The sequence below is a fragment of the Fringilla coelebs genome, assembly GCF_963513975.1.
Source record: "Fringilla coelebs genome assembly, chromosome: 4".
Taxonomy (NCBI): domain Eukaryota; kingdom Metazoa; phylum Chordata; class Aves; order Passeriformes; family Fringillidae; genus Fringilla; species Fringilla coelebs.
In genome coordinates, this window is record NC_140032.1 from 56783381 (window position 1) to 56809998 (window position 26618).

At 39.4% G+C, this 26618-nt stretch overlaps 1 protein-coding gene across 5 annotated transcripts in view; it reads left to right on the forward strand.

Annotated features, from left to right (window-relative positions):
* Positions 1-26618, forward strand: part of PTPN13 (protein tyrosine phosphatase non-receptor type 13) — a 112078-nt gene that overhangs the window by 44365 nt on the left and 41095 nt on the right. For 4 of the 5 annotated variants that reach the window (XM_084205011.1, XM_084205013.1, XM_084205014.1 and 1 more), the window contains exons 7-9: positions 9651-10214; positions 19796-19891; positions 21560-21659. In XM_084205011.1, the coding sequence (XP_084061137.1) occupies positions 9651-10214; positions 19796-19891; positions 21560-21659 (760 nt within the window). Of the gene's footprint in view, positions 1-9650; positions 10215-19795; positions 19892-21559; positions 21660-24790; positions 25204-26618 lie in introns of those variants that run through there. The other variant, XM_084205015.1, reaches the window with a different exon arrangement.

The window sequence follows — 26618 nt, forward strand, 5'->3', positions numbered from 1 at the left end:
AGGAGTTTTGTTTCTCTGTCCATTTGTTTTCCTTCCCACAACTTCATTTAAACATTTTGGCAGATTTTTCTTTCTCCTGAAGTAATGCTTGTCCCCAGTGTCTTCATCATATCTTAACAAAAATCCTTTTGTTTTAGGTTGTGCTAAATTTTGGAGGTCGCTGTATTAGCTCCAGCCAATATCTTCATGGCTTTCTGGGTCAGCAACAGGCTGAATAAGATGTAATGTCTGAAACTTCCTCTGAGGACTCTGTCTTTAACTCAGAGGAAGTAGACTAGATGATCCAATTGCTGTTTTTCACTGTATTCTCTAACTTGAAAAAAATGTCATGGGTAGAGTGGTTTTTTCCTCTTCTTCTTGGAGACTGACTCCACCTGGCTCAGCTGCTATCAACCAGTAAGTTTAACTGAGAGTTTTAAGCAGCCTCAGTCAAAATTACTTTCTGAAAGTCAAGTTCTATTTTTAGGGAACTTCATACTATCTGAAGAGTTCTAATAGATTCTATTGAGTAAAGATTCTAATAGAATCTTTACTCAAACAATACTTGTGAAATGAGGGAGCCTGATGACCCCCAGACTGCAAAGCTGGCTGAATAGTCCTCATCCCTTAGCACCTGTTCCTGTGAAGCTCATTGGAAGTGCTTGCATGTGTAGAGTGTTACAGAAAATGTGTGGCAGCCTAGGGAATAAATGTTTGTGCTTCACTCTTCCAGTGCAAACTTTATATTGTCTGCATAATTCCAAGCCTGGTCTGAAAGGTACAAGTTATTAATGAGATGCTCTTGAATAGTTGATTTTTTTCTATTCTTTTTAAGGTGAACTGTCAATGAGCACAACTGCTTTTCACTTACCTTGTAGGGTTGATGATATTTTGATATTATGGTTCTGTCTTCCCCTCATCCCCAGAAGTAGAAAATATTTGTCATGTTTTCTGACATTTGAGAGTCTATTTTCATTTTTAAAAAAGGGAAATCACTTGTTCATTTGTTTTATGTGTTGCCTGACCTGCTTCCACCTAAACATTTCCAAATTTTCTGTATCACATTATTTATTTATTATTTCACCTTTTCCTTAGAAGCTTTTCTACCTTTTTAGCTTCTCCAAAACCTTTCCCAATTCTGCTTATGTTATCAGTTTTCCAAGTATGCCTTAATAGCACCATCTTCTCTTTATTTTGATCTTTGATCCATTGCTTGATCTTCATTTTGCTGAGACCTCAGGGAATGGTAATATACAAAACAGAACCCCCCAAATAACCAAACCAGTTCTTGCTGTTTTCAGTTCTGTTTTTACACTGATGTTAAGTACACTGAGTCATGTGTTTGGAAGTCAGTGAGGACCCAGTGAAATGGGTGTTTGATAGTAATGGGCAACAGCTTGCATTTGATTCAGGGAAATTCAGTGCTTGTTATTTCTTTTTCTGTTATGCTGTGCTGGTTTGCTGGTGCAAATTCAGTCAATAACAGCACAGAGCAGCTGCAGCTGTAAATTTCAGGGAAAGTGAGCTATAGAATGTAGTGATTACATTGGTTGATAATCTCATAGATTGAGGAGCCACAGGTAGAAGGCCAGATGAAGGTTTAAGAAAAATGTTAAAATTAAAAAAAAAGCCAACAAAACCAGAACAGCTCAGGAAGGCACAAAGTCCTTTTTCCCTGATTTGTCACTGTGCTGTTCTGTTGCTGTTTGTTGCTGAAATAAATGCCTCTTATTCCAGTTGAAAGTTGGCAAACATTTAATAGGTCAGTAAGCTACTAAGAGACAATTATCATTTTGAACCTTCATCTTTCTAATGAGTTAGAAGTTCTGTGAGTCATTTTTTACTCTTTTCTTGGGTTTAACTGCCTCTGAGAACACATTTTGGGTCAAGTTTAGCGTGGGGATGATTGGAGGGTGCAAGGTGGGTGCACATAAGAATGTGTTTAACTTTCCTAGTCACTTCTCTAGTGCATTATATGTAAATACAGTGAGCAGCAAACTTTGCTGGAAAGGACAGAGGACTTGTCTGATGCTCACTGAGATGAAGTTCTGTTGAGTTGTGAAAATCTTAGAATTCATGTTGAATAGAATAGCTGTCATGTGGACAAAAAGCAGCATAAAGGGTATGGCATTTATTGTGAACTTGAGAGTACTGGAAAGTTATTTGGAGCATGTAACTTAAAATAAATCGTGCTGCTAAGTCCTGCTAAGTTCATGAATACAAGAGATGGTTCAGTAAGAGAGATGTGCTTCTAACTGGAGAGTAGGCAACTAATGCCTTAGATATTTGCAGTCTTTTAAAATTATAAGATTTGTCCTTTATTTGAATTTCATTATTATTAGGATCAGTTTTCCATACCATGTTAATCCACAATTATAATTGCCAGGACTTTATTGTTGACTTAGGATAAATGTTTTGAAATTTTTTCACCTCACATGCTTAAATCAAATATTTTGCTCACCTTATGTAACCAGCTTAGATATTTTCAGTTATTCATTTCCATCTTTGTCTTCAAGATAATTATTAAATTTATAAATAGCTTTGTATTAATATTCTCCCCAGTTAAATTTTGTTTTGTCTCTTTTGTGACTCACTTTCTGTGGCTATCTTGGTGAATGAGTTTTGCAGCAGGGTTGGCTGCAGAAGTGATTTATTGTAAATTAATATTACAGAATGTTTGGTTTTAGTCAAGTCATATTCGGAACACAGTGTTTGGGAACTGACTTAGCCAGCAGAAATAAAAGCAGTAAGACCTGTCATGAGTCATCTGAACCAGTGAGTTACTTAATTTTTGTACTTAAAAACACCTTAGACCTTAAAAGAGTTCTTACATCAAGAATTATAGGTGAAAGTTACTTAATTGGCTTCATAAAGTTCTTTTGGTGTGACAAAAGATTAAATAGCTGTCAAACTCTTCCATAAGCATAAAGCAAGAATTATTTCACTTGGTTATTCTTTGCCATAATTTATCTTTGAAAAGGATATGTGGGCTATTGAATGCTCAGTTGAAATCTCCCTAACTTGTACTTGCTTGGAAACCTTCTTCCCAACCATCTAATACCTGAAATCCTGCACCTTGTGTGTTTGTTTCCAAAGTTCCAATTTAAGTTGATGATCCATGACCACCAAGGACAAACCTTTGCTGGAGATGTTTCATCTTCTAAAGAGATGCAGCTAAGAGGTGTCTTGGCTTTCCTGCCATGAGGATCCTGTATTTTTACTTGACTTTTACAATGTGGTAGACTGTCACAAGTCCAACTAATATATAACAATATTACAGTTGTATTCTGACCTTTTTCTCTGCCAGAAATATGTGCCACATGAATGAAGGCTTGAAATTAATTTAAAAGATCATTTAGATTCACCTTAACTGTACACAATAGGAAATATTTGGAAATAGCGATCAAAATTGTGGAGGTTGGTCAACTCGCTGTTTAATTAGACTGCATGCACTATCAGGTGTAACAAAAATAGTAGGTGTTGTAAACTGAATGAAAAATGCTAAGTGCAACTTTTAATTTTAACAATATTCCACTGTTCAATTACCACTCTCCATAATATCAACAAAAAAGTCAAATAAATGAAAATATGCCCTTTTTTCTCTTGATCCTGGGAAGTTGACTGTGCATTATGTTTTCTTTCCTGATCTGGGTGAAAACACCACTTTTTTTCATAAAGAAATGGTTTATACTGATTATCTCCATGTGATAACTGAAGTAGCTTAAACATTATCTTGATAAATGTAAACACATAGACTTAAATTATCAAAAACTGCAGCACAAGCTTGTTTCCATTTGCTTGAAAGTCTGTCATCTGTAAATCTGCTAAATATACTTTTTTTTACTTTTTTCGTTTTATTTCCCCTGGCTCCTCAGTTCCAGAAAAAAAGTACTGAGTAGGTGGAGAATAACTTCCAGAGTTCAGCAAAACCAAATGAAAGCCAGATGAAGATTTCTTGTTGAAAGAAAAAAAAAGAAAATATTTTATTCTTTTTCACTCCAAAAGCCATGCCTGTTTTCTTCCAATAAGTGTTCCTGTTTTCATCTAGTAGTACTGGTGGCTGGAATTGGTGGAGATCTTCTAAATTTAGGTATAGTTTCTCCAGGTATAGTGAGCTTCCAGCCTGGTGCTATTGGAAATGCTTCCAGAGCAGTGCTGAGGACAAACTCAGAACTCTGTAGCTAAAACAAGAATGGACACAAAGATCAGTGAGGAAACCAATCTAGAGATGCCAAATGCTGTCTCTCTGCAGAAAAGCAGCTGTATCACTGAGCTTCTCCTGGGATACACAAAAATCCAGGAAGGGAGTAGCTAGGTGGATCTTTTGTCTGCTTGGTTGAGAAAGGTACCACAAAAAATCTGCCCATAAAGCTGAGTGGGAAAGAGCAATGGTTGCCTTTTCTTGCAGAGGAAGGGAAGAGGTAAAATGTTGCATTTATGAAATATGAAGTGCTGCTTGGCAAGGCTCACTACCACTGTTCTGAACAAGATGCCTGTTTTTTTGAGCTGTTTGGTGTTTTTTGATAGAAGAGCTGTCAGTCGAAAGCAGAATGCAGATTTTTATACAGGATTTATAATTTGGCCATTACATATAGTGCTTTCAACTTGTGTCCAGTTCAGTTCTTCCTTCACAGAGAATGCATTGTTTAGGAGTATTTCCGTCTGAAACTTGGATTTTTCTCAGCAATTTATAAAGGAAAAGAAAAGAGGGGGTGCCATTCCTAGCAGTCAACCCACAGGCTCCATCTGGCTCTGTTGCCTTCTGTTTGGCTTTTAGCCTCCCCCAAAGGGATTGCAAACCCAACTCCTCCATCAGCTACCCACTCGTATTTTAGAAACTAACCGCATTGTCTGGGGAGAAAGAGGTTTTTTCTACTGCTTTGTTTTCTGCACAAAGATGGCGTGGGAGATGTTTTTTAAACTCCTGTATAATAATTTCCTCTCTTGAGACCTTCCAATCTGGCAGAGATGGTGTGTCTTCTCATGCACATGTGGGCAGTCTTTCCCTGCTCCCCCCAGACCCTCTTCCTAACCACTCCCCACTCCCATATGTGTGCATCGACATACATCCACAAGTCAAAATCCATAACAGTGTTGAAAAAGGTGTTCTGTTTCATGCAAACTAAAGGAAGGGGCAGGCAGAAAGACTTTAAAGAAAATTGAGTTGAGTTTAAGCAGCAAAAACAGATACAGTATGTGGTAATACCAACAGTGTTTGTGCTTACTTAACTTTGGATTAATTCCCTGGATGATCAAGCTGGTCCACAAGTAATCAGACAGACTGGATTTAGTTAGACAACAGCTCTCTCTCAGAGGAAAATCAGCCAGATTACTGTCAGCCTGAGAGAAAGATGGTCAGTGAATGACACTGGTGTAAAAGGGTGTAGTTGCATTCAGAGCTGAAAATAACAAAGGAAGAAGGAAGCAGATCTATGGTTATTTAGCAAATGTAAAATCTGGCAGTTGAAGGTGTGTGTGGAAAACTGGAGTTTCATTTTAGCACCACAAGGGAATTTAATCGGGAACGCCTGGTGATTAATTGCTATTTTTATTGTATTTATTCCCTCACTATATATTATACACTGGAATCATACAGTTACTGTAATTGCATTTGAATTATTTACAGTAATTATAAATAATTGCACTAATGTAACAACAGTGGAGGATAAACACCCAAGGGCGATATGAGGAATCAAGAACCCATACACTCTTCAGATGAGCAAGGAGGAGAGTTTAGTGCAACAGAGAAGTAACTGGGGAAGGGGAGAGTATTCCTTTTGAATTTGCTTACATGCTGCAGCATCTTAATTGCTAATGGCTTGTTCTGTCACCCTCACTGACAAACAGGGAGGCACTGCTCTGTCCTGTTACACACCTGGGTAACTGAAGCCTGCAGTAGCTCTGTGTGGTCTCAGGTGGTGTAATTAATGTCTTCAGTCGAGCCAAGATACTTGGGATAGGTCTCCAGAGTTTCCACTACAAATACAAACTTTTTTTTTTTTTAAAGGGGAAGGTCGTAGAATGAGTCTTGCATTATAAAGACATAGTTCCCTTATGCAGGTTATTATTTTTATTATTATTATAAAGACATAGTTCCCTTATGCAGGTTCCTTTTGATCATTAATTATTATTCCATATATAGAGATTTTTGCTAGTAGTGCTTTTCCTCATTTTTCAACACATTTCATTATAAAATGTGTTGGGGGGTTGGGGTAAAGCTGAAGAATAAACCACATACTGACTTAATGAATTTCGACTTGAGCATGCCATTCAACTGAAAACCCATGTGTTTAAGAAGGAAGATTATTCCAGTCTGCTCTGTTTTGGAAGGGTACTGTTTTTACCATTCTTTGGAATCTGCATGCATGAGCCTTGTGCTGAAAGAGACTTCCTGCAGTCATTTAAGACTCTTGATCCAAGTAGTGCTGAAGTAGTGGAGGAAGTCCAGGATTAAAAAAGTGAAAATACCTTAACAGTTGTTCGTGTGACTTACCAAGTCTCTAATAGTATTGCAAAAAAGGAAGAAGGAATGAGGACAGATTTATCTCGTTAAAAACAGAAATACTGGCTTGGACTGATTGCTGGTTGCCTAATCCAATTTTACTACTGGTGTTTGCGCTTTAGTTACTTCTGTATTGAGAAGTCTTGCCCTTTATCCGTGGTCTCTGTGCTCTGATGCTAAAAGCAGCATGCAGTGGGATAAACTACAGGTCTGAAAGTTCTCTATTGCTGCTTTGTTTCAGTTTGCCCTCTCAAGATACACAGGCTGTGCACTCCTTGCCCCAAAGTGTGATTTTTTCCACTTCTCTGAGGATGATTTTTAATCAGCTCATGTTTGCAATGTCAGTCAGTTTGGGCAGAGCTTGTTGAAATAATGTCCTGTAGAGAGGGATGGGTTTTGCAGAGGTGGGAAGAATTGGCAAGGCTGACGAAAAGCAGAAGTGGGAATAGGAAGAGTAATAAAGGACAGATGAAAGACTTCCAAGAGAGTTTGCAGTCTCAAGCCTGAATACTGAGGCCAGCTGTAGATCCATTTTGGTACTATGTAGAAATCTCTCGCTGACTGCAGAAGTCAATGTGGATCTGAGTTAGACGTGTAGAGTGAAGATCAGTGTGGAAGTGGAACGCCTCCTGCACTGCTTCCTGGCAGGACAGCTCATCTCCTGTCTCATCATGCCCTTGGCTGGCTGAGTGGCAAAGCTGTAGCCATGAGCGCTTCCCTGGCCACTGCCCATGAGACAGTGCTCATGGCCTTCACCTCTCTTGTTAGGGGAGGCCCAGTGGATGGCTGATGTGGGGAGTAGAGAGCATCTCTTGTGTGCTCAGGCAAAGGAGCTTGGGTCTTCAGTGCTCCTGTGCAGCCAGGAAGTAGCTTCTGGTATATCCAGGTCCGCAGGAAGCGCAGCTTTGGAGAGGAGGATGCTCCTTGCCCCCAGCACTCTTTCACTGACAGGGCTCTTTAGCTGCAGTTCTCACCAGCCCACAGCAAGAGAGGGTTGTGTCTCTGGAGTGCTGTGGTGAGGATACCCACAGATGCTGAAAGTACCTGTGACTCCTGTTGCATGTGATCCTGCAGCTGGATCAGTGTGCAGAGACCTAAATGAAGCAGGAATGTTCTTCTGAGTCATGACCAATGCCGTAGCAAGTAATCCTGTGTGCATAGCTGTGGTAGTGTATGGGAGTTGCAGCTGCCTGCTTCTGCTTTTTCTGCTTTGTCTGTCTTTGTTTTGTTCAGTAAGGACCCTGCATGTAAATGCTTTCAGTGTTAAAGAAGTGGGTGTTTGGGTTTTTTTTTTTTTAAAGTGTGTAGAGGAGGTTGTTTTGGTTTTTTCTGGCCTAAAATTATCCTGGAACTCTCATTACTGGGGAGGATTCTCAGAGCTCCTTTTGATTTGTGTTTCTGTTGGCCATCTTAAAAAGCCAACTGCAGTGTTTAGTTTTTTGTCTCACAAATGACTGACTTAAAATCCTGTTCAGGAATGTTTGTCCTTGGTGCATGTACATGACTGTGAAGTATGTGTTTGCAGAGTGGATATCATCCCACCTCTTTAGATGGATAGTGGGAACTTCACAGTGAGCACTTACTTTTAAAAGGCTTTTTTGTGTGTGAATTATACGTAGTTCACCAGCCTTTGGATGATGTATAGTCTGAGAATAAGGTAATAATGTAATATTTACTTGACCACAAAGATAATTATGTTTAGTTTAATTTTAAAGCTATCTTTGTAAAATACGAAATGAGGCATCAGATCCTTTTAGAAGATTAGTTTGTTCTTACTGGCAAAAGTGTTTTTTATTTTCTTGGCTAGGACATGTGGGAATTGTTTGGGATTTCTTACAAGACACCTTTTAGACAATCCAAACCCTAACATTTTGTCATCATGTGTTTGCATGGTGGTAGGAAGCAAGGGGCTACTTGGTTGCATTTGGCTTGAGTCTTGCTGATTTTGATTGTTAGTTAAATATTACAGAAACAAAAACTACAAACTAAAAGCACAGCGCTTCTTGAAGAAGAATATCAGAGTTGAAAGGTGTTTGCACCTTTAAAAGCCATAAGCTTTTAAAGCATTAGTGGCTACATTTCCAAACATCCCTAAAGCATTCTGTGAAATTCTGTTTGGAAGGATAACACTCTAGATAAAGATCATCAGGAGCCTGCTGTGCAAGTGGGGCAATTAATTTCAATCGATGGAGGCAGGACTGTGTTGCATTCTTTAAGAGCAGTAGATACAGCACCATGATTACTTTGAACTCATGACTGCTTGCTTTTGCAGTGAAATCTTCAAGGCTGCTCCTTCTTAAAGAATGTACATGGGAATATCACCATAAAGATGGAGCTAGCTCTAAGGAAGGCATCAGTCACATGCCATGCTGACTCCACCTGGGTAAAAGCTTCTTGGTCACTGTGATATGATATTCTTCAGAGACCACATGTTTCATTGATATGGTTCCACCTCTGGCAGTTTCTTTTATTCTGGAAGTAATTTCATGAGAAGGGAGGGAGAAGAGAAACTTCCTAAGTACTGGCAGGTCCATGTATTAGTGAACCTCAAGGGGTGCATACTCATAGAATCATTTTAACCTTTGTTGGTTTTGTTTCAGAGTAGTCTTTACCAGGAGATACTGTAGTCACCAAAATTAGTAATTAGAGGAAGATCCAGGATTTTTATAATTCCTAAGTACACAGTCATTCTTTTCTTATTGCTGACTATTGCAGGGCATCTGTGAATCTGTAGAACAAACCTGGACTTGTTATTAAAACCTGTAGGCGGTGTATTTGGGTGTGAGAGGAATGGCTGATTTCAGATTGATTATTAAGTAGTATTTTTGGTGATAGTCCAGGCTATTTTGAAAATGAAACTAATGAGAAAACAGCTTTCAGCAGTTACAAGATAGTTTGGGGGTTTTTACTGTTAATGCAGAATTATAGTATAGGGGTTTTTTTTCTTGAGCTTTTTAGAAATAAAAGAAATAGAATGGTCATCATGTATGAAGCAGTTGTATTTCTGTCTTTGTTGTCTGAGGGAGCCCTTCTTAGAGCAGCCTTCTCAATGCTTTGTGTGGTAAAACCAGTGCCCAAGTGTGTGTTCATCATACCCTTTGACCAATTTGTGTTGGACTCCTGTGTATTAGGTAGAAAATCACATGTATGAAATGTCTCCTTATTCCAGGAAAAACACTGACGGTTGATGCGCCTGATGGACCCAGAGCTCACTTCTCTCAACAGACCACCCTTAACAAAGGACTTAGCAAGTCTATGGGATTTCTATCCATCAGAGGAACACGAGACGAGGAAGAGTTTTTCCAGGGCATTTCTGCAGATTACAGTTCGGGTCAGGAAGATGTTTTCTGTCCTCATAGGTGTAAAACCAGTGAGCTTGAGAAAAAAGGTCACCTTCACACAGATGTCCCTCCCAAACGGAAAATATGGGCTTCTTCCACAGATTTGCTTTGCACTACTGACAAGGCAGCTGAGAGGGACCATGCTGGAGGCCCTCACAGGCACAGCCATCAGTGTGAAACATTTACAGTACGGACTTCTACTGCTGCCAGGAACAAGGAAGCAAGATACTCTGATGGGAGCATAGCACTGGATGTCTTCGGACCACAAAAACTGGACCAAACACGCCACATGCCTGAGACATCAACTTCTGCAGCAATATCAAGTGCCTTTGACAGGATAAGAGAGAGACAGAAGAAGTTGCAGCTTCTGAGGGAAGCTATGAATGTAGAAGGTTAGTGAAGCTTTTTGATTTTCTCAGTATTCCACTCGTCAAACAAAGATTTCTCATTATTATAAATTTGAGTTCTCTTGTAGCAGCTCTTGAAACAGCGGAGAGCTTTTCTTCATCTTTTTTTTACATAAAGTCTGTTGTCAATGAAGACAAATTGCTTGTCCAGATTGCTCACTCTGAATAGTTGATCTCTAACCAGTTTCAAGCTCATCAATTACAATTAGAAAAAAAAAAGCAGGTAACAGCCAATTGTCAAGCAATTTTTCTCAAGGGAAGATTCTCATCTCCAGCTATTAGAGATGGATTTATGACCCTGAGGAAAGGCAGAATTTCGTCTCTAGATCTCTGCTTTTGTGCTGTATAACTCTGGACTTAAGCCCTTAAATATGAATTTTTTTTGGCCTCATGTTCAGATCTTTACTTCAGTGGGAACACTTCACACAAGTTCCATCAGTTCATTAAGAAAACGCATGGGGGAAAAACAAGTCTTCGTAATTGTTGTAGGGAAAGTTATAAAATTATCTTGATGCAGAGCCCTGTAACTGGAACTGCATGGGGTTTTTTTGTTTGTTTGTGGGGTGATTTTCAGGGTCTGTAAGTTTGAGGCAGTTGGATAGAAACTGAGAGCAGAGCTGGATCCTGCTTGTGCTGGGCCAGAAAGCATTGCTTGGTCATCCAAGGTGTAAGGTGCAAGAGCTGTATGTATAGAGCTCAAGCAATACTCAGGTGCACTCAAAGACTTGTGAGTTACCCTGCCTGTTGTGTGACAGAAGTAACTGTGAAAACACACCCTACCTTGACTTCCTTCTTCTGCCTGAGATGTAAACATCTCCATACTATGGAGAGATGATAAAGCCTTTTGTCAAGGCTGAATTTCTGAAAATGCCTGCTCATGCCCTTTGTAGCAATCCTGGGAGATGCTTGTATTGCAATTAGCACAGGAAGCTGATCTTCTCCTGTCATGTGAGCCTTTTGTTCCAGAAAGGAGGAGTGTTACTGAAATGGCATAGGCAGGTTAAAAAGCTGCTGTGATTTCTGTACAGCTGGAGTTCTCTTGTGCTATCAGATCAGCATCTTCCAATGAGGGGATGAGGGTCACGTTATCGCTGAAGAAATGAACATAGATGAAAGCAGCACTGTGGAGTTACCATTGTTTATCTCTATAGAGGTTTATTATCTGTTGTTATCTACCAGGATGTTTGATGAGGTCCAGGGAAGCTTGGTTGGCTTTTGGTTTAAGAGTCTGAAATCAACAGGGTCTATCTCAAGTATATGAGTCAACTGGGATGGCTGGGGATAAGCAGCTGACAGAATTTAAGAGGAGGCCACTCCCAGCATTGGGAAAGCTCAGTAGCCTTGTTGTTCAGGAGTGCAGCTTTGTGCAGGTTTGTGTTGTGTAAGAGCAAAACCAAAAGCATGGCCAAACCCATTGATGAGCAATGGCTTTATCATTCTCATTCAGGCAGATTGGGAGATGGCAGAAAACAAAACATGCCCGTGCCTTGCAAACTGAGATCGGTCAGATGTGTGAAACTACTCAGTTCACAAGGGGAATGGGTGAAAGTGCAGTCAAAGTAAACTGGGGACTGGGCCTTAATAGTCACAGAGGCGGAGTGACAAACCTGTACAGGGAAGACTGAGGCAATAGCCAGTGACTCACTGCCCATCCTTCTGAATTACTTGCTAGGGAAAAAGTAAAGACACTTATTCAACAGGTAGCCGAGTTTCCAAGTTTTCTATTTTCAACCAAGGTGTGTTTCACTCTTGAAGGTCGGAGTGTGTGCTTTACTGTTATATTTTAGGCTCTCTTTCTTCGGTCAGTTAAGTACTTAAAGCAAATCTTTTGGACCAGAAACTAGTTGTGAATGTGGATTTTTAATGAGCCAGTTTAAAGGAGTATTCTAGTAAGATGGATGATGAATGCTTTTTCACATAGGAGTTAGTTGCTATTATGTCTTTTAGGGATTGAGAAGCCCGACTGGAAGTGTCTATTCTGGTTTAGTAAGCAGATTCACGAAAGTCTTAAAACATAAAGTCTGCTAGTTCTTTAAGACTTCTTTCCCTTTTCCTTTTTTTGTTCCTTACTGATCCTCATCTTACATTTTTTTACACAAGACATGTCTCTTGAGATCTTTTGTAAAGAGTCTATTGCCAGTTTCATCTGTCAAAGAAATGAAAAATACAGTCTTGAGTTTTCTGTGTTACTGTTGTATGTAATTTTGAAGTACTTAGTGGGTGGACAGATATTTCCACATCCAACACTATCAAGTGTCAAGTGTGTGTGGAATTACTCTTCTGACCAGTGCAGCTGAGAGGCATGAGTGAAAAATAGAGAAGGAGAATAACTTACTTCAAAAGTTCATGCAGTTTGGAATAAGGGTTCAGTTGAGTTTGGAGGGGGAGGAATGGGCAAGGAGTCACGGGAAACAGGGTTATGGTTGGGTAGCAGAGGAGAGACAATCTGCCTTCTCTTTGGTAGGTCTGGGGATATTTTCAGATCAGTTGAGCCCAGGTCTAGGTTACAGCTAAGCCTGTGTAAATTGTATTAAGCCTCTGCTTTTGGCTGTATACATTGTTTTTCCATTTTTGAATTGTGAAGTGACATTGGACTCTCTGTGAGTTGAACTTGGCGAGATAAAACTTCCCTCATCAAACTACAAAGGAATTTAAGTGACATATGGCTTATTTTTCTTTAACTTTTTATAAGCTGAAAAACTTTTCTGTTATTCATAAAACCTTAAGGAGCTGACTGCCTTGGAAAAAGAAAATGTTCTTATGCTCGGGCTCTGGTTTGCCAAGCTTTCACTCAGAACAGATTTTTACAATCTAAATTATAAACTCATGAAAAGCAGAGTTTATAGTGGAAAGAATGACAGAGCTTTAATTACAGCTGTGCTGTAGTACTTTGTAGAGAGCTGCAGAGCATCTAAATTGCACTATAATGCACTGTTAGAACATCTCAGATTTAGCCTCAAAAGGCTTCCAAGGACCGTGTCCTTGTGACCGCCTTGCTCTTGAACTTGCTGGCTCATGTTAATCTGCTGTAAGTTTCAGGGTTGAGGTTGTTTATCTCTTCTATACTGAAGATGATTGTTTATGATTAGGTGCCATTTAGGCAGATGGGGGCAAGGCCAAGAGTCTGCTATTTGACTTATGGTGTAGCCACTTCTGATCACTAATAAGAGACTCCAAAAGTATGTGTTAATTTTACCACGAAAGTTCTTCGCCTTTGCCCTTTTCTTCATTCTTGTTTTGTTATGGAGGTTTTGTGACCTTAGAATTTATTAGAGTTAAGAAGTTGTTGGGTGTTAAACCCAAACATCTTACCTGTACCCAGAGAGCAGCTTTTGGTTTTGGTGTTCTTTTGAAACTTAGAAATTGTTGCCTGACACCTGCTGCTAGTGTCCCATTTCTTTCAGAGAGAAAATAATATTCTTTTACATTTTGCAATCTTGCATTGCAGCTCAAGAGTGTGAAGGTGTCAACTGTTTTCTCCCGTGCTCCAGGTTTTTTTTTTGCCTTCTCTCACACCAAACTGATTGTATCTCCTGACACTTGTGAAGTGTACACATGCTCAAGTGTTCCTATCCCAGGCCTGCCTTCAAAGGGCTCAGTAGCAAGGCACAAGGCTGTGAGATGGTAATGGTAGCCTTGTCTGAACCTCTCCTTTTACTTGGGCAGCTCCTCCCCCCACTCTTTGTTTTGAGTGAATGTGTAATTCAAAGTGAAAGAATTTATGTGTTACTTGAGTGAATGAGTATCCTTTTAAATGTTTTTTTTAAATGCAGTGTGGTTTATGAGGATGTTGTAAGTGAGATACATGAGGGAGCATAAAGCTTGCCCATGTCCTTGTGGAATACAGGAGGACAAATCCAGGTATGAGAGTAGTAATATAGCTGGCTGTGGGTTGAAATAGCTTACAGGGCAAACAAAGATGGGAGAATACTGAAAAAGTTGATCTTGCTGAAGCTCTGGAATGCTGAATCCAGGGGTGGGGAAGTGGGGGTGGTTTGGGAATATTCTCAAGCCTTTGCTTAATGTTTTTGCAGTTGGGAACCATGTGAATTCCAGACCCACAAGTTGTGTTTATTCCTCTCTATTTCTACCTTTACTTTTTTTCCAACAAAAACCCCAGATTATTATGTCCTCAGATTTTATGGTTTTTGTCCAATTATTGCTCTTGCTTCATAGAGTCAGCAGGAAGAGGCAGCAATAGTCTATATTTCTAGACAAGAGTCTTTTCCTCCTAAGTCTTCTTCCATGTGTTTATCTCATGAAACTTCTCATTAGCTACCTTGAAGGCTCATTTGGACCCCATTTATGAAATTTCCCTGTTATGACAGCCTGTGTTTAGCTGGGAAGGTTGCAGTTAAAGATTACAGTTAGGGATACTGTAAATGCCTGGATTTTAGGTCCTCTCTTAGTTTAAAGGTGCATTTTTGAATAAGGGAAAATTTTTGCAGGTAATCAGGCAGCTGTTGGTAGCAAATTTATCCCAGCAGATTTAAGCCCCAGAGGTTTGAATTTGGGAGCTTCTGTAGACGTAGGTTAAATGGGAGATTTTTTTAAGGGGTGAATAGTTGAATAGTTTTTTAGGGGGTGAAAAGGTGAATAGTTGCTTTACTAACTTAGCACTGTGAAATCATCGAAGTGCACATACTTCCTTTTTCTCTTGAATTCTGTGTTCTGGGTTTCTGAGTCCACTGTGGGCCATTCCAGTCACACACAATGGCACATCTGTTTGCATGTGAAAGCAAAGGAAGGGGCAGTTTGCACATGTCTCTGTGGTGCTGCAGTGTGATTTAAATTCATTTGTGGCTAAATAGATTCTCATGTAGTTGGTCTGTCCGTTAGAACAATACTCAGAAATAATTTTAATGAATCTGAGAGGTAGGATAAGGGACTGATGCTATTTTAGTTAGAGAACTCCAGCTGTTGATTTTACTGAGACAAGAGATGCTGGCTTTTCAAGGAAGAAGGTATTTGTGGGATATCTGTAAAATACAAGTACTATGGCATCAGCAAGTGTTACTTTGTGCTGAGTGTCACAGCTAGACATTGGGTAGTAAACCAGCTCTAACAATTGCATAATTGCACAGCAGAATGGCATCTGCTTTATCTCGTCTGTCGAGCTTTCAGCAGCTCACACAAACTGAGATTATCAATTTCTGGTCAATACATTGCATTCTCAGTTGGATAAAACATTTAAATTGAAACAGGCAAACAACTTTGTTAGACAAACTCTGTCTGGGCCTGTGTTAGTTTACATACCTTATCCCAGATGGCATGATCCAGATCCAGAAAACAGGGATGTCTTTCTAAATACAGGACTCTTGAGTTCCTACCAGACCCTGGCGTTGTTATTGTTAATCTCTCTGTTTTCCTTTCCAGCCTAGCACTAGAGATGTGCAATTTTCCAAGGCTACATTTTTCTACATTAGATTACATCTAATCTAAGGTACATTAGGTCCTGCCAGACCCTCTGCACCAGATGGGGCTCCCTGGGGGTTGCCTGGATAGCTGGTGACTTGGACTGCATGTGCAGTACAGCTTTCTCATGTGGAATGTGAGTGGTGGAAATCTTGCAAGTTAAAATGAGCCTGCTCCCCTGGAAGTCTGAATAGGATAGCTTCCTTTTTCAGTTGTTGGATGTGAATCCCTACCAGGAATTTGAACTGGATCTCAGTGTCCTTCCTGTTAAACCTATACTGGCTTGCATAAGACAGTTCAAGTTTTCTTAGCTGAAAAGGAAAAAAGGAAAAGCAAATATGAATCTAATCTCATAATTTAACTCATGGGAAAGAAGTGAGTGCCAGCTTCTCCTGAAGGACAGTTAATGTGTTTTAAGTGGTATTATAGTACCACTCTCCTGTAATAGGCACCCACCAGCGAACTTCAAAGGGCAAACGAGAGCTCTCTCCCTGTCACGAAACCGTCGGTTCAATTCCTCCGCCTTCTCTGTGCCGCCAGAAATAATTCTGTAATGATGTGTATTTGAAAGCCTGGGTATCTGATGTGACTGGTGTTCAGGATAATGAAATTCCAAGCTGAATGTGGTTCTCTGATTTCTGTTGAAGTTGGCTGAGGTGAGGCTCTCTGTAAATGACTTGTCTGGGCTTGCAGGTCTCGCCTTGCGTAAATAGCATGTTTTGTTATTTCATGCTGCGTGATGTGCCTGGGAGGTTGTGCTCTGCTGGTTTTGATAGGGAACTTGTAAAAGCACCACTGGAGCACTAAGCAGCACAAAGACAGACTCTCCAACTTGTAATGCATCGTCTACCTTTGCATCATGGAGCTACCACGTGCTTATTTTGCTTATTAGTACAAATTCTATATATTAATTTTAGTTACACAATCTTAAAACATGCTTAAACTCATGGGTTTTTTCTATTGAGGAATGAAATCATTCAAAGTGTTCTCGTAAAAGATGTAATCTAAACAGTGAAATGTTAAGGAAGGTAACTGATGCCATTATTTTTGCTACAATGTGCTTGGTGTTTATAGAAGTTAGATCAGTTCTGAAGTCTCTCTTCAGTCACCAAAAATTTTTTTTAAAATAAACCAAAAAAACCCAAGAAACTAAGACAGCAAACCCAAGGCCATTTAGAATTCCCAGGGAGCATTGTAAATATGGGAGATAAGTTGTTTTATTGTAGTCTTTGCTTTTGTTGTCGTTTTTCAGCTCCTTCCCAGCCAGCCAGTTTGTCTAGAATTTTGCCCTTACTTTTGGAACTTCTATATGAAAAACTAAACTTTAATTTGATCCCAGAACTGGGACTTTGTGACCTTTGGAAGGCAATTCTTAATTAGAAGCTTAGCTTGGACATGATCCAAGTGCCTTCTTTGAAGTTAAATCCTAATATGATACATTAGAATTGAGGAGAACTTGCTGGAGGAGAGGAGAGAGCATAAATTATTTGGATGACTATGCAGGAATTATAGATAGAATATTCTCAATATTTACATTTAATGGAGTATTTGCAGGTCTGCAGTGAATATTCTGTCTGTGCCCAGGAAGGAAGGCACTTGGTTAAGAGGGGTTGCAGTGCTGGGGGGATGTAGGGGGTGTACACAGATGTTTGTGTGGGCCAGCAGAGAACTGGAAGGAAGATGCCCCAGCAGCAAACAGTTCCATATCTGTATGTGTTTTCTCTAAACTGAGGAAAATGGATATAAATCTAGAGGACTTACATGAAATTTCAGGTTGTAGCTTCTTAATTGCCTTGAAACTTTGCCTGATAGCCCAGCATGGAAAGGTTGTTGAATGCTTCCAGCAGATGAGAATACATTTCCTTGTGTTCTTGGGTTAAGTTGTGTGGTCTTGATTAGGGGGAAGGATGTGGCAAGACAGGAGTGTGGTCCTATCTACAGCTCTACTTGTGAACAGGTTTGAGCCTTGTTGGGCCTTATGCGAGGGTCTGTGACAACATTGAGATAAACAGTGTGTGGAAATTTTGCTTTTTGTTTCTTGGTTCATGGACTTCTTGTCCCACAGCATGGCACCAGCCCCTGCTAACAGGATGAGTCAGGAGAAATCAAACACCCTGCAGAGTCCCATAGCATGCCACCACCTACAAACACTTGTCTCGTGGTCTGACTGCATATTTCTGTTTTACCACGGGTTTGGTCTTTTCAAAATTTAATGTCTCAAAGAACCAGAATGGAGCCATAATTTGTGTGCAATTTGAGAAGCCCTGGCTGCTGACTAAGTGGAAAAAAATAAGTCTGTTTAAAATCTCACGTCATTTTTTATTGTTCCCTCTCCATCATCTTGCTTCAAAGTCAGTTCAGCAGACTTGAAAAACCTACAGCTAATAAAACTACTGGGAAACGAGGTCTGGTTTTAGTTAAGCATTTCAGTGCTGTAGCTCCAGTGTTGTGTGTGGATTGATGCCTCACTTAAGGGCTAGGAGCATTTTGAAAACACATCTCCAAAAGCTACCCACTGAATTTGGTTTTTATTTCCCATGGTAGGCAAGTAATTGCTAGACTGGGGGCAGATTTCTTTGTTGTAAAATCCACAACGTCGAAAGTAGCCACTGTGGAAGATTGAAGCAACCTCACTGCTCCCACACAGCCCCAGTGGATTCTTTTCATCTTGCTGTAGGTCCATACTGTTCCTTTCTAAGAGTCAAATGGTAAAATGTTCTTTGGATAAGTTGGGTTTTATCCTGCTAAACTGCACAATGGGCTGGTGAGACCTGTTGGTTTCATGAGTTGATTTGTAGCTTTGCTTACTTTTCCCAGTTTTCTTAAAGATTCCTGACGCAGCTCAAGTGAGCAAGTGAGCTGGGTAAAAATGGGGGGAATAAAGGCTTTTAAAGAGGAGGGTTTTGGAAACAGTCCAAAGTGAACATGAACTAGTCTTTAGTTCTTGGAGTACTGCATTATCTTACTTCTTTCCATGCTTCTTTCCTATTTGGAATTTTTCCTACTTCTGTAGGAATTCTGTATGAGTAATGTTGTTGACTAACCTGTCATCTGACCTAACAGAAGTTATGCAGAAGGCTTATTGGTCCCTCCATTTTTCACCATGTTTTGTTTTCTGGCTGTGAAAAGTTGGAACTTCTGATTTCCTTGTTGCAGCCTCCAGAAGCATCTGCTCATGTGTTCTCCATTTTGTATTCTTGCATTGCATGTCCCTTGCTGTAGTGACTGACACTTGTTTTCACAGAAGTTACAAACACGTGTGTGTTTTTTCTATAGCACTGCTTTTGTTTTCAAGAACATTAACCATAGTCAGACCAGAAACAACCTTCTGCAAATGAGGACACCTGAGGTTTTTTGTCTCATTTTGACAGTGAAGCATTGGTATTCCCAAGATGAAGAGACTCTTTTTGTGTGTGTGTGTGTTTTCTGCTTTTATGTACATTCTGTGTATGGTTGTTGGCTTGTGCTTAGGAAAGTTCTGGGAGATGGTTGCAAATGTCAAGTACATACCCCCTTCTGTGGAGTCCTCTGCTCCAGTATGTTATTTATGTAATCCCCTGAGAGTAGGAACTGAGACTGTTGCATTGATTTCTCATCACATCAGTTTAGCTGTTCTGGTTAATTAAATATCCTCTAGGGGCTTACTAATTGATTGTTAATCATATTTTGTGGATGTCAAAGATGAGCTGAATTATAATTTTCCAGTGCTTGCTTTGTCTCTCTGGATATTTTTCTTTTTACATCATAAAGGAGCCAGGGACTGAGTTCTGGTGATTGCTTTTTACATGCATGAGGTACACACCAAATGTTTGCACCTGGTTTGTTTGCAGGAGGGATCTGTTTTTGTCTTGGGTCTCAATGGGGTTTTTTTAATACCAGTTTTAACTTGGAAGTGATGTTGAGGGGAGTTCAGAGGAGGTGGCTGCATTGGGGTATCCAGGAGCGGCCAGGCTGACCACAGAACCCTGACCACAGGCCATGGGAACAGAATGGGACTGCCCAGCATCCCCTGGGTGTTTGCTTTTAGACTCCATAGCCACAGGCATTTTTAGATGGTTTGAAAATGTTTTTTACAAATTCAAATGTTTGTATTTGATTTTTACATTATGACTGTTGCTTTCTACTTCTGATACCTTGGTTTAAACTTTCAGAGCCTTTGAGAAGGTACAAATCTTATCACAGCGATGTTTATAGTACTTCGAGTGAAAGTCCATCTGTTATTTCTTCAGAACCAGATTTCAGGCAAGGTAAGACCTGTGTTTAAAAACCAACCAACCAACCAAAAACACAAAGAAACAAAAAACCTAAAGGAAAAAGTTTGAGATGAAAACCAGACCACAAAAGCCTTTACTAGGAGTCTTCTTAATTGTCCTGATGCAAAGTTCTAAGATGATGAAATTATGATGTACAGATCAGCATAATGTGCAGTCTGTTCAGAAATGAGTTTGACATTTAGCACTTTGGGAGGAAACTTGGTAGGAAAAGCTGGAAATAGTTAACTTTTTACTTGAAGTGTTTTTGTTTTTTTTTTTAAATAATAGAAAATGCTGCAGAAAAATGATGGAGTTGTTGTTAGTGCACAGTAACAGTGAATTACAAAAGCTTCGTGTGGGACCTCCATAGAATAATTATATCAGTGGGTTTTATTATGAGGGTTAAGTGGTTTATAATTTATATGCCATGGATTTCAGTGTTATGCTAAAGTACTACATAGTACAGGCTGTTAGTAAGATAAATTTAAGTAGTTTATATTTAACCAATCGCTTGAAAAAGCAGGGGATGATATGAAAGATTGTTTGCTGATGTATGGCAGGAAGAATCATCTTTGCAGAATCATTATAAAAAATGGAGACAAATCATTTGGTGAAAATTAGGAAAGAAAACAATAGTTAGGAAGCTGGAATATAGCTGCAGTATATGTATTCTGTATGCACAGAATTCCAGCCCAGCCTCCCTTGTACTCACTGCCCTCTCAACCTTCTTTGTCATTGTCTGTCCTTGTGCTTACTGAGCCAGAAGCCTGAGGAGCAGTAACAAATACTGAGGCTCCTGTAATTTCCCTTTGCTTGCTTGTAGTTTGGAACAGATTGTTTATGTGTGTTCTGGTCCAAAGTCAACAACTCCTAAGTTTGAGCAGGCAAGATAGAGCTGCCTCCTGCTGCCTTCTAGTAGAAGTATATCTGGGCTCAGTGAAATGACTGTAAAAAACACCACCTATTTCTAAATTAATGTGGCTTTAGTGTGTTCTGCAAGAGCTCTCCTCAGCTCTGTTTGCTGAGGCTATGGTAAGAGGGGGAAGTGAAGTGCTGTGCAAAATCAAGCTTGAAGTGTTGCATCTCAGATGCTGCCACAGGAAGATCCCCCAGCAAAAGCTGTAATTTTACAAAGAGAATCACAGGTTAATGTATTGCCAAAAGGAAAAAAAATGCCTATAAATTATAATGAGGAGTCAGATTCCAGAGATAATGATTAGGAGTTTAGATATTGCTTTCTTAACTCCTTTTTTTGTGTACTGGATGCATAGTTAACTGGCTGCTCTCTGGTCTGGAGTAGTTTTGTGTGATGTCTCTGCCATGTTTGTCTCAACTCATGGCTGACCAAAAATATTTGTTACCTTGGGAATGGGTCTATGAAATTGTGTGGAGTTTTATTGTGATTTCTTTTAGGCCTTCCTTAGTATTCTTCTTCAAGGGACTATCAGCTATTTTTGTTGGGGTAAAACTGTGAGGTAGCTCTGAAAACTGAAATCAACATCATAATGTTACTTTGTTTGATACTGTAGTGCCATTGTGCAGAACACATCAATTTGATTCCTTCTGAGTAATCTCATATGACTGATAAATCCTTGAGGTTTAGATGGGATTACTCTGTGTGCTTTGTTGCCCAAGGTATTAATTTGTCTTTTGGTTTGCTAGCGAGAAGAAATGAAGTTTTCAAGAGAGATGATGCCAGTGGTGTGTTATCAGGTGCTGATGATATCTCCACATCAAGTCAAGCTAATTCTCAGAGAACAAGGTAAACCCTTTGAAAACAATATGGCTTTTTCTTTATCAAAGAATGTATTCTAAATCTGCAAGTGAAGTTTTTCACTCCCATCCCTGCTTCTGGTTAAGATTAAAAAAGCAAGGCATGTAATACTTGAATGAAAATAGCATTTCAGAATTATATATTGCTTTCTGAAGTAAAAGTCTCATGATGCACTGTAATGTAGAGGTAAGTTGGGTGTCCACATTCAGTTCCCATGTTTAATGGAGACTGGGTTGAAGTCAGGGTTGTTATAACTGTCAGAAGGTCAGAGGCTGCGTTCTACTTGGAAATATTTAATTATTTTTTAATCATACTTTTCCAGAACAAAGTTTTTGAAATTACTGATATTAATACAGATTTATTTGTGGGGTTTTTTTCTTTTAATAAGGAAATGGAAGCATGCTTATTTCCTTGAAATATGTCAAAAGCAATACATTTGGTTTGATTGTTTTGGCAAAATCTTTAGTTCATGTTTTTGTGTTTGGATTAATTTTTTTTAATACCTCAGCACTTATTAAGCAGGCCAATTCAGTAACAGTTTATGCTTTTTGAAAATTACTTTGCTGTGTAGCATATTCAAATAAAGCACCTGTATGAGTTTCATTTTTCCAAATGCCATTCACCAGTACAGCTTTAAAAAATAGATTCTTTGAAACTTTGAACATCACCTTTGATACAGCATCTTTTTAGTACAGCAGGAGCATATCTTGCCATATCTGTTACGTTTTGAGAATGGTTCCACTCTAAAGGTTTGACTAGTTTTATTGACATTGACCTTTTGGATTTAAAAGTTTCTTCTGGTCTCTGACAAATAGCTAATCACCTTGGAAGATTTTATCAAAATTATGCAGATAATTTTTGTAGCAAGGGGTAAAAAATAAAGGCACATCTCCTTCTTGCCCTCTTCCCTCATCACATCACAGCAACAAAGCCTTCCCTTGGCAGCTTTTTGCTTTGTATGCTTAGATCAGGAGCAATATTGCTGCTGTGCTCAATATTATAGGATATTTATATGTTTTTGGCATATGTTGGAGGAGAACCCTGCTCTATCCTATTAAGGAAACCTGGAAATGTGTGTAGATTGGGCCTGTCTTGGGTGATGTGACACTGCTGGTGAATGTGTCCTTAAAGCAAAGGGTAAATAGGGCTTAGAGCCATGCTTTGAACATGAGGATGAAAATAAGTGAGAGTCTGCTCCTTGCACTGTATTGTGTGCCAGAAGTGGATCTGGGTAAGGCAGGGTCTCAAATGAACTGCATCTCAGGGCAGGTTGAACTGCATCTCAGGGCAGGTGAGCACCAGGAGAGTTCCTTGGAGGTCATACAGCTTTTGGTTACCTCGTTTGATAAATGGGTTTCCTTACTACCTGCACTTTCCCTGGGAAATGCAGAGTCATCTAAAAACCTATATATTGGCATTTCGGGCAGGGAAGAAGTATTTGGGTGCAGCTTAACTGAGTCCACACAGTTTTGTTGTCAGGAATGTGATATCTGTGTAATGCTGTGTGTGTTAGTGGTGTCCAAGCAGTCATGGGAATCCAGCCTGTCTTCACATAATGTATGTGCTTTTATGGCAGACTTCTAAGGGTTACTGGTTTATATTCCATGTAACCCTGATAAAGAACGGGTGTTACATTTTTACTTTGTGTTTCATGCTGCTTTAGCACCACACTAAAAAGGCAAATCAGATTATTGCCACTGTATGTACAGAAACAATATATAGATTTCTTAACTTACTTTGCTTTTTTTTTTTCCCCTTTGTTGAAAACTGCTAAGTCATCCTTCCTTCTGCTTTGCCTGGAACCCAGGAAATTGCCCATTCAGCACCGTAGTTATGCTTCCAAATAAACCGGCAGCAATTTGCGGATGCTGATAGAGAACTTTTGTTTCTATTTACAAAGTATTTCAGAAACAGAAAGTAGTATGTGGTATGTAAATGAGTCACATTGTGAGTGAGTCATTGTTGTAATGAATCAGGCTTATTATGCAAGGGAAAATGCTGAGGTGAAGCAGCACATAGTTTCTCATGGTTTGTTTCACATTATTTTATATTCCTCTTTCAAGACTGGTACCTTTAATGGATGTAATTTGTAGAGAAGGAAAATATGTTTTGCAAGCACAGCACAGACTTACCTGTTGTACTTAGCAATGGAATGAATTTTACATGCATGTAACTATACAGTATTTTTTAGTATTTTTTAAATCTCCTGTATCCTTGACCTCCACTGTGATACCACTGCACTTGCACAAAAATATCATGGTAGGGTACCACAGGTAGTTATTTACTGATTTTCATAATTGTTCGCCCATTTTTATAGGTGAAGAATTTTGGGTTTTTTTCATAATCTAACTACCAGACAGTACATGTATCCAAGATGAAAAAAATAAGACTGACAGCTAGTTTTACTAGTTTTTTTTGCAAACCTGCTGAGAAACAGGACAGCAGCCACAAGCAGAATTCAGTCCCTGTACTAATACTTATGTTATACCTCCATTACTAATGTGGGCTGAATAGCAAACAGTGTGCTCTCTCTGTGTTACTACAGCAGCTCCTAAAATATTCCAGTGCTAACACATGTAAAAGGAATTCCATCCAATATGGTAGTTAGTTAAATGGGGGATTTCTAAGAAAATAACTTAATAATTTTATGCAGGACATTGCATGTTGCTGCTTTAAGATGTCCTGTGTTGCAACACACCATACAGGTGTGTTATAGACTCAGAAACCTCAGGTCTCAAAGTAAAACTGGTGATAACAAGTAGTTCCAAGGAGCAGGATCTCAGAGTTGACATGCTTTGGCTGGCCATTTGATTCCACAGTTTGGGGAAGTATATGCAACTTAATCCTTGACTTAAATTCCATCAGCACCGGGGAGCGTGTTTCAGTGTCTCTCTTGCATTCAAGAGACACCAACTGCACTTCAGTACATATTAATTTTACTGCTCCTGTGGCATGTTCTTAGAGCCAGTCTGTTTAATTATCCACAGAATTATCCTGATAAAATTGAGTTGTAAATCAAATAGGAGGATTTGTGTTTGAGGGAGGTTTCTTTTAAGAGAAGCGGCAAAGCTGCTCAGAGTTATCAGAAGATGCAGCTTGTGCTGTTTGGGTGGGCATGCCCTGATGTTAAATTAGCAGAAGCCATAGACATTCAGTATTACCCTTCTTGTGGTCTGTGACTGTTGTTATCCTTTAAGCTTCTTGGAATGCATTCCTTGTGGCAATGGCTTGTGTCTTGTTTCCTCTCTGCTTGTAGTCCTTGGGTTTTTTTCCTTTTTTACTTCTGGTTTCTTTTTCTTCCTTTACTATTTCTTCCTTTTTCTCTCTAGGAGCAGCAGCTGACATGGATCTCTTCCTTCTGTTGCCTTTTCCTTCCAGTAGATTTCGTTTTCATACCCTTCCTGCCTTACCAAAAGGCATCCATCTTTCTCAGTCTATTCCTGACCTTCCCACTGCACTAATCATTAGGGAATGCCTACCTGCTTCCCTTCTTCCAACTTCCTTCTCTGATCCAATACCTGCTAATTTCTTGGTAAGTACACCAGGTGAAGAGAGAATTCACTTCCCTTTTTTTTCAAGTGTCAGCCTTCCAGGTTGGTGCTCCCCTACCATCTGCAGGTCAATAAGCAGCTGTGAGGTTCTGGTTTGCAGTCAGACACTGATGAAAATACAGAGTAGTAGCCAAGTACTTGTCTGATGAAGCACCACACAAAACACACTTCTGTGATGCTATCTGTTAGGAATGTAGTTTAGACTCTTGACTTTTTTTTTTTTTCCTTCATTCTTCCAGTAATAACATTTGCATATTCAGAACTTCAGGAATGAGCTCTCCTCATTTCAACATATTTCCTTTTCTGTAGGAGAGATGCATTCCTTGTCTTGGAACCTAAAGACTGAATCATGTTTCTCCCCATGAAAACTGGCAGCCTGACCAAGCCAGAGTTCATTTTACTGACCCAGGGTGCTGAAATGTGCAGATTTATGTTAGGTGATAGTGCTCATGTACTAAGACAGGAAAATTTGTAAACCCTTAGGTTTTTGAGCTTCCTCCAGGGACACCCCACACCCACCCCAATTTTCAAAGAAATGAATGTCAACAGAGATGATAAAACCAACCTAGTGATAAAAACTTCTCATTGCTGCTCTTACACAGGGCTGTATGTTTTTAAAAAGATGAGATATTTTTCTGCAGTAGGTGTTTTCACAGTAGCAAGTTTTTAGATAGAGCCAGTTGCAACATGTCTTTTTAAAATGTCTTTGATAATTCATAGATATTTATGTTCAGAAAGTGTTTGTTTTTGTTTTATTTCAGAGCCCATCCTAGACCTTGATCTGAAGGGTGCTTGTGGGTGTATTTAACTTAGGGTTTTGTCAATATTCCCATATATGTCAATCCTAACAAGTTTCCTCACGGTGAAAAGCTGAGCATGTGCACATGTGTTGGCAGGTCTGAGGCCTTTTCTCATTTCTTTGTCCCTTTGGGTGCATATTATTCAGGCTTTTGTAGAAAAAAAACAGAGGAGGGAGATGGGAAATAAATGCTGTTAAAGCCCTGCACTGGGGAAAGGATAATGGGCTTCCATTATCCTTTATTCCATAACTACTCTGTGTCTTCCCTGAAATTCTCTTTGAGGAATGTTAGCATTGTTCTCTTATATTTAACTCTTCTTATTCTAAGGCTGGTTTTGTAAGCTAACCAATGACACTTTAGTATTAAAAAGTATTGGTATTAGCTGCTAATGTTGTAAAAAGATGAAAATAATATTTGAAATCACATCCAGTTTAGCAAGTGTACTGTCTGGGACAGGTGCATTTTTCTCTTAGCTTGTTAACAGATTGTCACTCATCAAACATATCTTTAGGTTCTCCTAGGAAGTAGGTATATAAATGTAATGTGTTTTTAGAAGTCTATATGGTACCTTATTTCAAAGGGTCCTGTGTCACTCA